Here is a 12572-nt window from a genome sequence, read left to right as displayed (position 1 = left end):
CCAAAACAATCTTAAGAAAGAAGAGCTAAAGGTATCACTTGCTTTTACTTCAGACTATACTACAGAGCTATAGTCATCAAAGCAGTGTGGTACTGGCACAAAAACAGACAGACACACAGATCAGTAGAACAGAATAAAGACCTCAGAAATGAACTCATAGTTGTATGTGCAATTAATTTTCACAAACATTTTTTAATTTTAAGAGTTATATATTTTAAAATTCATTTATGTGTAGACTCTGGCAAGTGATCCTAGTTTTCCATTTATAGAAATGGTATAAAGTACATTAGAATGAATTAAATTAAAAGATTGTGTCTATTTATAAAGAGAAGAACATAAATAGAAATGATAATACATGGTGCTACGTGTGGTGGCAGAAGTTGAGAAAGTTGGTGCATGATTAACTGATGTTTGTGAAACATTGGCTTATTGGAAAATAATATATATTATACTTGCTTATAGTACTGTAATTTTAATTAACTGTTAAATAAAAATCTCACAGCTGTTGGTCATACATATATGTTAGAATGTTAGCTCTTTAAGAATCTTTTATTAAAAGTTAAAAGAGTTATTTGGGTCTTGGTATGTGGCATCAGTGTTTTGTGTGTGTGTGTTCTTAGTTGCTCAGTTGTGTCCAACTCTTTGTGACCCCATGGACTGTAGCCTGCCAGGCTCCTCTGTCCATAGGGATTCTCCAGGCAAGAATACCAGAGTGGGTTACCATGCCCTCCTCTAGGGGATCTTCCCAACCCAGTGATCGAACCCAGGTCTCCCACATTGCATCAGTGTTAATGAAGCAGAAAAAAATCAGTCTAATTGGTTGACTCCTAAATGTGGCTCAGCTGGTAAAGAATCTGCCTGCAATGTGGGAGACCTAGGTTCGATCCCTAGGTTGGGAAGATCCTCTGGAGAAGGGAAAGGCTACCCACTCCAGTATTCTGGCCTGGAGAATTCCATGGACTGTGTAGTCCATGGGGTTGCAAAGAGTCAGACACGACTGAGCAACTTTCACTTCACTAAGTTAGTTAGGAGTAAGAACATATATGTCAAATGTTACTCTATTGAGAAGAGTTATAGGACTTCCTGGCAAAGAGTGGGAAAATTTTATAAAAGCCATGCATGTACTCACTAATTTCGGGGTAAATTGTTAAAGGGCTTCCCTGGTGGCTGAATGGTAAAGAATCCGCCTGCCAATGCAAGAGATGTGGGTTTGATCTCTGGGTAGGGAAGATCCCCTGGAGAAGGAAATGGTGACCCACTCCAGTGTTCTTGCCTGGGAAATCCCATCAACAGAGGAGGCTGGCAGGCTACAGTCCATAGGATCACAAAAGAGTTGAACACTACTTAGCGACTAAACAACAACAACAAAACCAAGCACTGTACAAAGGGCTTTTGTTAAATTTTATCAATCAAAAGTTGGGGAAGATTCTTCCAGTTTGGATTCATATATGCTAATATCTAATGAGAAGAGTAGACAGTGTATTATTTTTTTTTTTCCTGAGAAACAGAAAAAGAAAATCAGGATATTTAGAAGATGCTTTGGAGTTAATTTTATTCAGCAATTACTTTTAGAAATATAGAGTATCTGGGAACAATTTTTTGAGTATTAGTTAAATATAGGCTTTATTTTTAGGAAGATAGACATTTAATACTTCATAACTGATTTAGTTATTCCACATTTAAAAAAATAAATGACTACACATTAGTACAAAATACAAGAAATGTGAAGATAGTAGAAAATATAAAGTCCTCCCTCCTCCCACTAATCCTTCTCCAGTCCTATTCCTTACACACAACTCCTGTTAACAGTTTGAAGTCACATAATTTTAAAAGCCAAGTGTAATGGCTTTTGTAAATTGGAAGAGTAGGAATCTTTGTTGTTGTCCCAGATTCTGCTTGCATTGCCTGCGTCTGTATTTTTAAGCAGATGTGATGTGTGGAATTCCTGTGGGCTTTGGACTCAGATCTGAATTGGAATTCTAACTGCATCACAGAGCAGCCATGAGAGTTTGGGAAGTTCCTTACCTTTCTGAGCTTTAGGTTCCTCAACAGCAAAGCCTTAATACATTTGTTTTCTTTCTGACCTCTAGTCTTTCTCTCTGTCTCTTTTTAATCAGTGACATATCAAAGAAGACCTGGTGTAAGAATCTATGACATTTTTTCTCCTGGAAAGATGGAATTTGACATTTTAGTGACCCCAGCATGCATGTATTCAGTGATGCACTCCTTTATTAGAATATTTCACCACTCTCCCAAGTACCTATCATCAGGTTGTAAAAGGACATTGCATTTACCTGCCCCTGGAATATTCCTGGAATTTAGATGGCCTCTGTTGAGTTTCACTTTGCACTTATTAATGATTTAGCATTGGGATAAAAATAAAAACAAAGACTCTTATCTTACAGTGTGAGAATATGGGTCATGTGTGCTAAGTCATGCAGGTAAGGTGAGTAGCAAAACTCAGTGGGGTAACCGGTCTAGAGAAGTCTTTCATGTGGGCTGTTAACTCCGTCCTGTAGAATGATTGCCTCAAATTAAATGGAATTAATGTAATTGCTCCTGAGAAGGGAAATGTATTTTGCTTTTCAAAGATGGTTGTATAAGCTTTAATTATCTTATCCAAACACAGGAGCTTTCTACAAGCAGCTTTCTCTTTTAGCAGGCGTAGTCAACTTACAAATACTGCTGCATCTTTAGGCTTGAACAATCATTGCATTATAACCAAACCTGTTGAGTATTATATAATCTACCCATTAGGGAACAACAAACTCCTGTTTTAATATTGGTTACTGAAAATGGTTTTTAAAGCTAGGGTTGGTTTAAGTGAATTTTTGTAATCATTTTAGCTGCAACTCGAGATGTGGTTCTCCACTGGTGGAATCTGTGTCTCCTGTCTTGATCATTCTTTTATCATGATTTCATTTTCTCTGCTGTTTTTGTTTCATATTCAGTTCACTTTGTTTGGTATGTGTTTTATCAGACCTTGTTTACTTGTCATAGGAATATGGAACTTTCTTAATAAAAGTTAGAAGTATTTTTTATATATTTATTTTAGCTTTCTTTTTTTAGAGAATTGAGTTGTTTTCTAGTCTTGAACTTACTAATAATTAAATACATGTAATATATTGCTACTGGAATAGCTTAAAGCTCAAAGAAACTTTGTAAGCAGAGAATAAACCCTACTTTTTAAGAACTGGGACTCTGTCATTTTTGTTGTTGAAATGCATAGGGTTTTTTCTTTTGTTTTTGTTTCTTGGCTGTTCTATGTGGTATTCAGGATCTTAGTTCCCCAACCAGGGATCCAACCTGTTCCCCCTGTGCTGGGAGCATGGAGTCTTAATCACTGGACTGCCAGGGAAGTTCCATGCATAGGGTTTTGATGTTGGGACATATTAAGGAAATAATGCCATTAATTCTAGGTAGAGAGGATTTTAGGGATCAAATTTGATTCAAACTGTAGAGGAAAAGGATCAGTGCTCTTGTCTGAGAATTAAAATATTAAACTGCACTTAGAATAAAACCAAACTCGGGTCATGGTTTGCAGGGCTCTTCACAATCTGACCACTGTCTTTCCCTTCTTCCCCCTTCCCTGGCCTCTGATCCTCTCTGTCTGGCTCACCAAGCCCTCTCCCCACTCAAGGACCTAGCCCCTTATGTCCCCCCTTTCCCTTGGCTATTCCATGGATCTCCTCCTACATCTCTCCCAGAGACCCCTTCCTGACTACTTCGAGGTATTAAGTAGGTCTTCCTTCATTCCAGGCCTCTGCTTATTTCCTTTTCAGCACTTATTTCAGACTGTATTTATTTTTGTTAATTATTGTTTTTGCCTCTCAAGAACATAAATTCTATTAAGAAAGGTGGCAATTCCTCGTACAGTGCCTGGCATCTATTATATATAGTCAATAAGTTGATTAAGTGGAAATAGTTTACTGGTTTTAAGAACTCTTTTTTATTTGTTTCTTTATTTAAGATAGTTTATCCTGCTGGTCTGCAGGGATTTAAACATCTTCGACATCAAGAGCCAAGCCAGTATGTTTTCCAGTACTCTTACTTGCATGCATTTCCTCTCATTTCGTTGTGATTTTATTGATTAAACAGTCGTTTAGAGAGCAACATAGGCGTTCCTCAGAACAGACAGAGAACTCAGTAGGTCTCCCATGGGTCCTGTACCCTGAGATGTCTTTCAGAATTCACCAGGAACTAAGTTACTTCACAGCAGATCTTCTGTGAAGGACAGAGAACTCATTATTGGTCTTTGGTGAACACATAGTTCAATCATGGAGGTACAATTATTCTGTTCCCCAGAGAAAACCCTGCCATTACTTCTGTTCAACATGCCTGTAAACAGCCCTGGATGGCCCCTTTATGGGTTTGCCCTGTGTCTTTTGGAGAAGGAAATGGCAACCCACTCTAGTACTTTTGCCTGGAAAATTCCATGGACAGAGGAGCCTGGTAGGCTGCAGTCCATAGGGTTACAAAGAGTCGGACACGACTGAGCAACTTCCCTTTCTTTCCTGTGTCTTTAAGCTCTTACTCATCCTTAAGCCAAAGGCTGCTGTTCAGCTTTAAGCTGAAAAGGAAAGTTTGGCAGCCTGCTTGCTGTCTAAAGATCAACATTATCACCATGACTGTTGTCACATTCAGAGTGAAAGAAGGGAAATGCAAATTTGGTGAGTAATTAAAATAGTTTTGTGTCATTCTTTGGTCATATTCTAACTGTTGCTATTTATTTGTCTTAGGTAATCTATTTAAAGAAGACACCAGAAGAGGCCTACAGAGCACTCCTATCTGGCTCAACCCCCCCCTATCTTCCATTCAGGTATAACTGCTTGTGAAACTTGAGCTATGGGGCTTTGCTAGACAGCTCACTATTTTAGAGTTGGATTAGTGTGTTTTTTAACTGTATTAAGACTATGACTGTGATGTTATGTGGAATGAAATGAGACTAGTGTTTATTATGTCATTTTTTTAGAGATCCCCTCCCCCATCTAGTAAGAATAAAATAGCTTTCTCTTTTTAGGAATTATTTTTTTCCTTGAATTCTTTCTATATCTTGATGATTTAAGCATGAAGAGTACCTGGTTTATGACCTAATTAACCATGTCAAGATTTATTAAATTTCAATAATCTGGTAAAGAATCCACCTGCAGTGTGAGAGACCTGGATTCGATCTCTGGGTTGGGAAGAACCCCTGGAGAAGGGAAAGGCTACCCACTCCAGTATTCTGGCCTGAAGAATTCCATGAACTGTATAGTCCATTGAATTGCAAAGAGTCGGACATGACTGAATGACTTGCACTCACATATCATTGATTCATCCATTCTTTCTTTCATTTTGTGAGCATTGATTGAGCTCTGACCAAATGTCAGGCACTGGAAATATAGAATAAGACCCTCAAAGTACCTTCCCAGATGCACATCTTTAGTGGGGACCCTAAATCACTTGTTCAGCGGACACATCTAGCTTCCATCCTGAGAAAGGCTGTTTCTCATTCCACTGTTGGAAAACAATGTTTTGTAAGAATCACTTGAAGATGTTTTAAAATTTCAGGTAAACTTGAGCTTATTTACAGAGTAGAAGGGAACATACATCAGAACTTCCACAACAGACATCTCTGATAGAATTGGGAATGATTCTAATATTTTTGCCTTTTTATTAGTGTACAAATCTACAAGCATATGGATTGCTTATTATTGTTACTAATATCAAAATTACCAAAAATAAAGAAAGAAAAGAACAGGAAAAATTGAGGAGACCTCTTTGTCTTCATTACTTTCCTGGAAACTCACAGAAAGCAAGTCCCAGTGCCTCACACTTAAAGGTGCTTTTTGTAAATATCTATTCTAATGAATAAATTAAGACTGAATCCTCTGAGATTCAGAGGATTCCAACCTCTGTTTATTGACCGCAGAAGGGAGTATTATTAGACACAGGGTGGGTGTCAAGGTGGAGAGGAGGAGTAGGGGATGACAGCGCCTAGTATGCTTGATCTCAGTGAAAGCAAGGGGTGAAGTACTGGAATTGGGACAGTGAGAGGAAAATATCCACAAGCAGCCCAGAGGATAAGCTAATTAGCCATTGAAGGGTAGAATGAAGAGGGCAGATTATGAGAAATGTGTGTTAATTGCTCAGTTGTGTCCAACACTTTATGACCCCATGTACTGTAGCCCACCAGGCCTTCCTGTCCATGGTATTCTCCAGGCAAGAGTACTGGAGTGGATAGCTATTCCCTCTTCCAGGGGATGTTCCCAACTCAGGGATCGAAGCCAGGTCTCCTGCATTGCAGGCAGATGCTTTACCACTGGGCTTCGCTAGTGGCTCAGTTGGTAAAGCATCTGCCTACAATGCAGGAGACCCGGATTTGATCCCTGGGTCAGGAAAAGATCCCCTAGAAAGGAAATGGCAACCCACCCCAGGACTCTTGCCTGGAGAATTCCATGGACAGAGGAGCCTGGTGGGCTACAGTCCACAGGATCACAAAGAGTAGGACGCGGCGACCGTGCAACTTTCACTTTCACTTTTCTTTACCACTAGCGCCACCTGGGAAGCCCAGGATTATGAGAGGAGAGTTTTAATGGTGATGACAAAGCAGTTATTTTCTTCCACTTCTAATGCCTTCTAGAATTTGAAAGTTCTTTGATAATATAATTCTGGTTTTTAGAAAAGCATAATTGTTTTAGTCAGTTTGGGCTGTACCATAGCTTGGGTGAGTTGTAAATACCTGAAGTTTGTTTCTCATGGTTCTACAGTCTGATCAGGGACTAGCATGGTCAAGCTCTGGTGAGAGCCCTCTTCGGGATGCAGCCTGCTCACCTCTTGCTGTGTCCTCACATAGTGGAGAGACGGCAGAAAAACCTTCTGGGGTTCTTTTTTAAAAGAGCATTCATCTCAATCATGAGGGCTCCACCCTCATAACCTAATTACTTCCCAAGGTCCCACTTCCTGATACGATCCCATTGGGGGTTAGGTTTTCAACATATGACTTTTGGGGGACACAAACATTCAGTTCATTGCAGTAATGATGATATTAATTACTCCCTAAATTCTAAGCAAAGTGGTTAAGAGTATATGATTTGAAGGCAGAGACTCTGCCTGGGTTTGAAGATTCATTCTGCTCTTTTCTGTATATAGTAAGTGAGTACATGTAATTTGGGCAAATTACTTATCCTTTCTGAGTTTCAGCTTCCTTTTCTGTACAATGGCTTCATGGCCACCTTGGAGATGAAATGAGGTAATGCTGTATCACTGTTCTGCTGCAGTACCTGGTTTTTGTTTTTCTCATTGTTGTTAGTACTATTACTATTTATTAATAAGACATAAGGATAATCCATAGGATATAAAATGAGTAGGAAGTGTTTCTAATGATCACACATTCTAGTAGGGGCAGGCAGCTCTATAGGCACATAATTAATTATTAAAAAGTTGGGTTGTATAAAAATAGAAGAAAAGATTCTGACAGAAATGTGAGAAAGAATCAGACTCATTTAAACTGAACTTTTAAAGGGTTTGGAGGTAGAGAGTGGAGGAGGGAAAGTTTGCCGTGAGTGTGCCCTGATGGACAGGCCTGGAAGACATTGTGTCTGAGACAACTTCCAACATTGGTAGGAACCACGGCATCCATGTTGAGAAAGGGGCCAACAACTGTGAAGGGATCATAGATGTACTTTTCCTTGAGACAGTGATGATTCTTTAAATTTTTTTTTAAAATTAGAAAAATGTTTATAGTTTTTGTTGTCATTTTGAAAACAACACATGCACCTCGGAATTGTAATGCTGTAACGTTGGTAAAATTGTAATTCCAGTCAATAGGCCCAGTGGACAATGTGTCTATTCAAGCATTTTAAGTGGAAAATATATATTAATTTTTATGCTTTTAATGTTATCCACTCAAAATTCATGGGAGATGTATTTGTTTCACAAGCCAGATGAGCCTTGTTATTCTTAATTGTCAGTTTAGATGAAGATGAGGAGAAGGAAAGAATAAATTCTTCCTGTAAGCGTAACTTTATTTTAGCTTATATGTGGTAGGTAATTAGTTTCCTGAGAACAAGAATTTTTCAATAATCGATAAGATTGGAATGGAAGAAAAGATAGAAAATTATTACTACTACATAGAATTAAATCATAATTTTTATAGTTGTAGCCTATTTTTCCAAATTGTTTTTATTTAAATATTTGAAAATATTTATGTGGTTAAATATGCTAATGTGGTTCAAATATTTTTAAAATATATAACAAGGTATTATTGAAAAATCTCTCTCCCACCCTTGATTCTTATCTATCTGGTCCTTTCCAGGTGTCTTCTGGTATTGGTTTATTCTATATCCTTCTAGAGTTTCTTTATGCATATATAAGCAAATAAAGATATACAGTCTTATTCTTCCCATTTTATTACAAAATGTAACATATTATATGTACTATTTTGCATTTTGGTTTTTTTTCCCCCTTAACTCACCTTGGATATCTTTTTACACCAGTACATAGAGAGCCTCCCTCCTCATTTTGTCATGCTGCTATATAATGTACAGAATGCGCTTAACCAGTCTCTCTCAGGTAGACATTTAGATCATTTCCTGTCTTTTAAACTGCAGCTTTTTAATTCAGATGATCCCAAAAGTCTTTTAGAAGAAACTGAGATAATACTCTGGAGAATATTATAGCATTGCTGTTAGACATAAAAAGTTTTAGTAATTTGTTTACCTGAAAAAAGAATGCTTAACACAGACATCAGACATTTTTTCTTAGTTTAGGCACCTATTTCCAACTAAAAGTTTGATCTTGAACATATTGTATGTTGTATTTTTCAATAACACCATGAGTTGTATTTACATTAAGTTGCATTTCTAAATCCATATTCTTTGTAAATCATACATTTGAAGCAGAAAATACCACACAATATGCATTTATAATTCAGTGAAAAATTTAGTTGAAAGAATACTACTAATTTTCTGGAATTTTACTACAGAAACAGTTTTTTCTCCTAATGCTGAGATAAGATGTGAATTGATTTTAGTCTACAGCCCAGATCAACTTAAGGCTGATGCAGTACTATTAAGAATCATTTTAATACTAGTTTTGGTCAGCCATCATCACCTTGGCCTTCCTTTGATAATCTGGATTCTATTATCTGCTAGGTTTTCATTCCATTTATTGTTAAATTACACTTCTGTCTTCATTCTCTAGATTTTTTTTTAATCCTTCTTTCTTCATTAATGCTTTTGCATTAATCTGCATTAATTTGCATAATACTGCATTAATTGCATATTTGCATAATTCTGCATTAATCTTTCTGTATTAACACTTTTATTTAAAAAACAGGAAGTTGCAAAAGAACCTTCTATTTAAATGTGATTGTTTTATCATCTAAGAATTAAGAAAAATGAAGACAGTTTTGAAGGCCTGTTGAAGTTTGAATGATATCTTTATATGCCCTCTTTACTGAAATGCCTGTGTTGCTATTTGTGCTATACATAGTTGTGGTGTCTTTCTAATAAAAGTGTTTTAAGGTTTAAATTTAAATAATGCTGTTCTTAAACACTGTATTGATTTAACAAACGTTTATTGGAGCAGTCTCTTCTGTAGTGACTTGGCTCATTTTTATAGAGAAGCTTGGCAGGTCCTGTGCCTATAATTTACTATTACATTTTGTTCATGGCCCATTTCGTTTGCTGCATAAACCATGAAAACAAATATCTTATACTGTGATTATTTGTTTGCAGAGCTGACTCTCCATCAAATGTAGCAGAGTCTTCTCTCAAGGACTGGGATTGGACTCTTCTTATTTGTGTGCCAGGGAATAATACATTCACTAATTAATTTGTTGCTTTTTCTGTGCATGTCACTGTGATGGTCTATGGATCTAAAGGTTATTAGGACAACCAGGTACCTGCTCCAGGGACTGCAGTGTAAAGTTTGTATATGTGTAGGTATGTAAAGTAGTTATAGGATCTCATTAAAGTTTGGAATTAGGAGGTGTAGGAATATTTGAGGAAGGAGGTTTAACACTGGAACTGGAGATTGGAGATGTTAGGGATAGGTGCCATGAATGCCTTTCACCTTAAAATGAAAATGGAGAATAAAAATGAAGGAATTGGTCTTAGGTGCTGTAATTTTTCATTTGTAAGGCATAGATTATCTTTTTATGATGATAGGTAGGAGACTGTATAATATAATGTTTGCAGTGTATTGTTTTAACTAAAAGTGCTATATGATTGAGTTTTTTTATTTGTAGACTTTTATTTTTTAAATTATGAAAATGTAACACATTTACTTAAATTGAAGAAAGTAGGGAAAACCACTAGACCATTCAGGTATGACCTAAATCAAATCCCTTATGATTATACAATGGAAGTGACAAATAGATTTAAGGGACTAGATCTAATAGACAGAGTGCCTGATGAACTATGAACAGAGGTTCGTGCCATTGTACAGGAGACAGGGATCAAGATCATCCTCATGGAAAATAAATGCAAAAAAGCAAAATGGCTGTCTGAGGAGGCCTTACAGATAGCTGGGAAAAGAAGAGAAGCAAAAAGCAAAGGAGAAAAGGAAAGATATTCCCATCTGAATGCAGAGTTCCAAAGAATAGCAAGGAGAGATAAGGAAGCCTTCCTCAGCAATCAATGCAAAGAAATAGAGGAAAACAACAGATTGGGAAAGACTAGAGATCTCTTCAAGAAAATTAGAGATACCAAGGGAACATTTCATGCAAAGATGGGCTCGATAAAGGACAGAAATTGTATGGACCTAAAGGAAGCAGAAGATATTAAGAAGAGATGGAAAGAATACACAGAAGAACTGTACAAAAAAGATCTTCACGACCCAGATAATCACGATGGTGTGATCACTCACCTAGAGCCACACATCCTGGAATGTGAAGTCAAGTGGGCCTTAGAAAGCATCACTACAAACAAAGCTAGTGGAGGTGATGGAACTCCAGTTGAGTTATTTCAAATCCTCAAAGATGATGCTGTGAAAGTGCTGCACTCAATATGCCAGCAAATCTGGAGGACTCAGCAGTGGCCACAGGACTGGAAAAGGTCAGTTTTCATTCCAGTGCCAAAGAAAGGCAATGCCAAAGAATGCTCAAACTACCACACAACTGCACTCATCTCACACGCTAGTAAAGTAATGCTCAAAATTCTCCAAGCCAGGCTTCAGCAATACGTGAACCGTGAACTTCCAGATGTTCGAGCTGGTTTTAGAAAAGGCAGAGGAACCAGAGATCAAATTGCCAACATCTGCTGGATCATCGAAAAAGCAAGAGAGTTCCAGAAAAACATCTATTTCTGCTTTATTGACTATGCCAAAGCCTTTGACTGTGTGGATCACAATAAACTGTGGAAAATTCTGAAAGAGATGGGAGTACCAGATCATCTGACCTGTCTCTTGAGAAACCTGTATGCAGGTCAGGAAGCAACAGTTAGAACTGGACATGGAACAACAGACTGGTTCCAAATAGGAAAAGGAGTACGTCAAGGTTGTATATTGTCACCCTGCTTATTTAACTTATATGCAGAGTACTTCATGAGAAATGTTGAGCTGGAAGAAGCACAAGCTGGAATCAAGATTGCCGGGAGAAATATCAATAACCTCAGTTATGCAGATGACACCACCCTTATGGCCGAAAGTGAAGAAGAACTAAAGAGCCTCTTGATGAAAGTGAAAGAGGAGAGTGAAAAAGTTAGTTTGAAGCTCAATGTTCAGAAAACTAAGATCATGGCATCTGGTCCCATCACTTCATGGAAAATAGATGGGGAAACAGTGGAAGCAGTTGGGGAAACAGTGTCATACTTTATTTTGGGGGGCTCCAAAATCACTGCTGATGGTGATTGCAGCCATGAAATTAAAAGATGTGTACTCCTTGGAAGGAAGGTTATGACCAACCTAGATAGCATATTTAAAAGCAGAGACATTACTTTGCCAACAGAGGTCCGTCTAGTCAAGGCTATGGTTTTTCCAGTGGTCACGTATGGATGTGAGAATTGGACGGTAAAGAAAGCTGAGTGCCGAGGAATCGATGCTTTTGAACTGTGGTGTTGGGGAAGACTCTTGAGAGTCCCTTGGACTTCAAGGAGATCCAACCAGTCCATCCTAAAGGAGATCAGCCCTGGGTGTTCATTGGAAGGACTAATGTTGGAGCTGAAACTCCAATACTTTGGCCACCTCATGCAAAGAGTTGACTCATTGGAAAAGGCCCTAATGCTGGGAAGGATTGAGGGTGGGAGGAGAAGGAACGACAGAGGATGAGATGGTTGGATGGCATCACTGATTCAATGGACATGGATTTGTGTAAACTCCGGGAATTGGTAATGGACAGGGAGGCCTGGCTTGCTGCAATTCATGGGTTCGCAAAGAGTCGGACACAACTGAGCGACTGAACACATTTACAGGAGACTTGGAAAATACAGAACAAAGTTATATAGTTCCACTATATATTACAATTATTTAAGTAGATAAATTAAGATTTTTAGTTAGATTTTCAATATCAAACTCTCAAAAATTAATAGAATGAATATACAGAGAAATAGGAGGATAGAGTAGAACTGAAAAGCACTATGAACCAATTCAAC

The 12572-nt window shown here is 37.8% G+C and overlaps 1 protein-coding gene across 30 annotated transcripts in view; it reads left to right on the top strand.

Moving 5' to 3' along the window:
• Positions 1-12572, top strand: part of CDC14A (cell division cycle 14A) — a 196982-nt gene that overhangs the window by 67208 nt on the left and 117202 nt on the right. For all 30 annotated transcript variants that reach the window (XM_081493185.1, XM_081493178.1, XM_081493199.1 and 27 more), the window contains one exon: positions 4740-4819. In XM_081493185.1, the coding sequence (XP_081349311.1) occupies positions 4740-4819 (80 nt within the window). The remainder of the gene's footprint in view (positions 1-4739; positions 4820-12572) is intronic.

This window comes from Giraffa tippelskirchi, chromosome 5 (genome assembly GCF_054371585.1).
Source record: "Giraffa tippelskirchi isolate mGirTip1 chromosome 5, T2T-mGirTip1v1.2.pri, whole genome shotgun sequence".
NCBI lineage: Eukaryota > Metazoa > Chordata > Mammalia > Artiodactyla > Giraffidae > Giraffa > Giraffa tippelskirchi.
The sequence above is the reverse complement of the archived record's forward strand: the minus strand, read 5'-3'. Positions and strand labels throughout refer to the sequence as shown.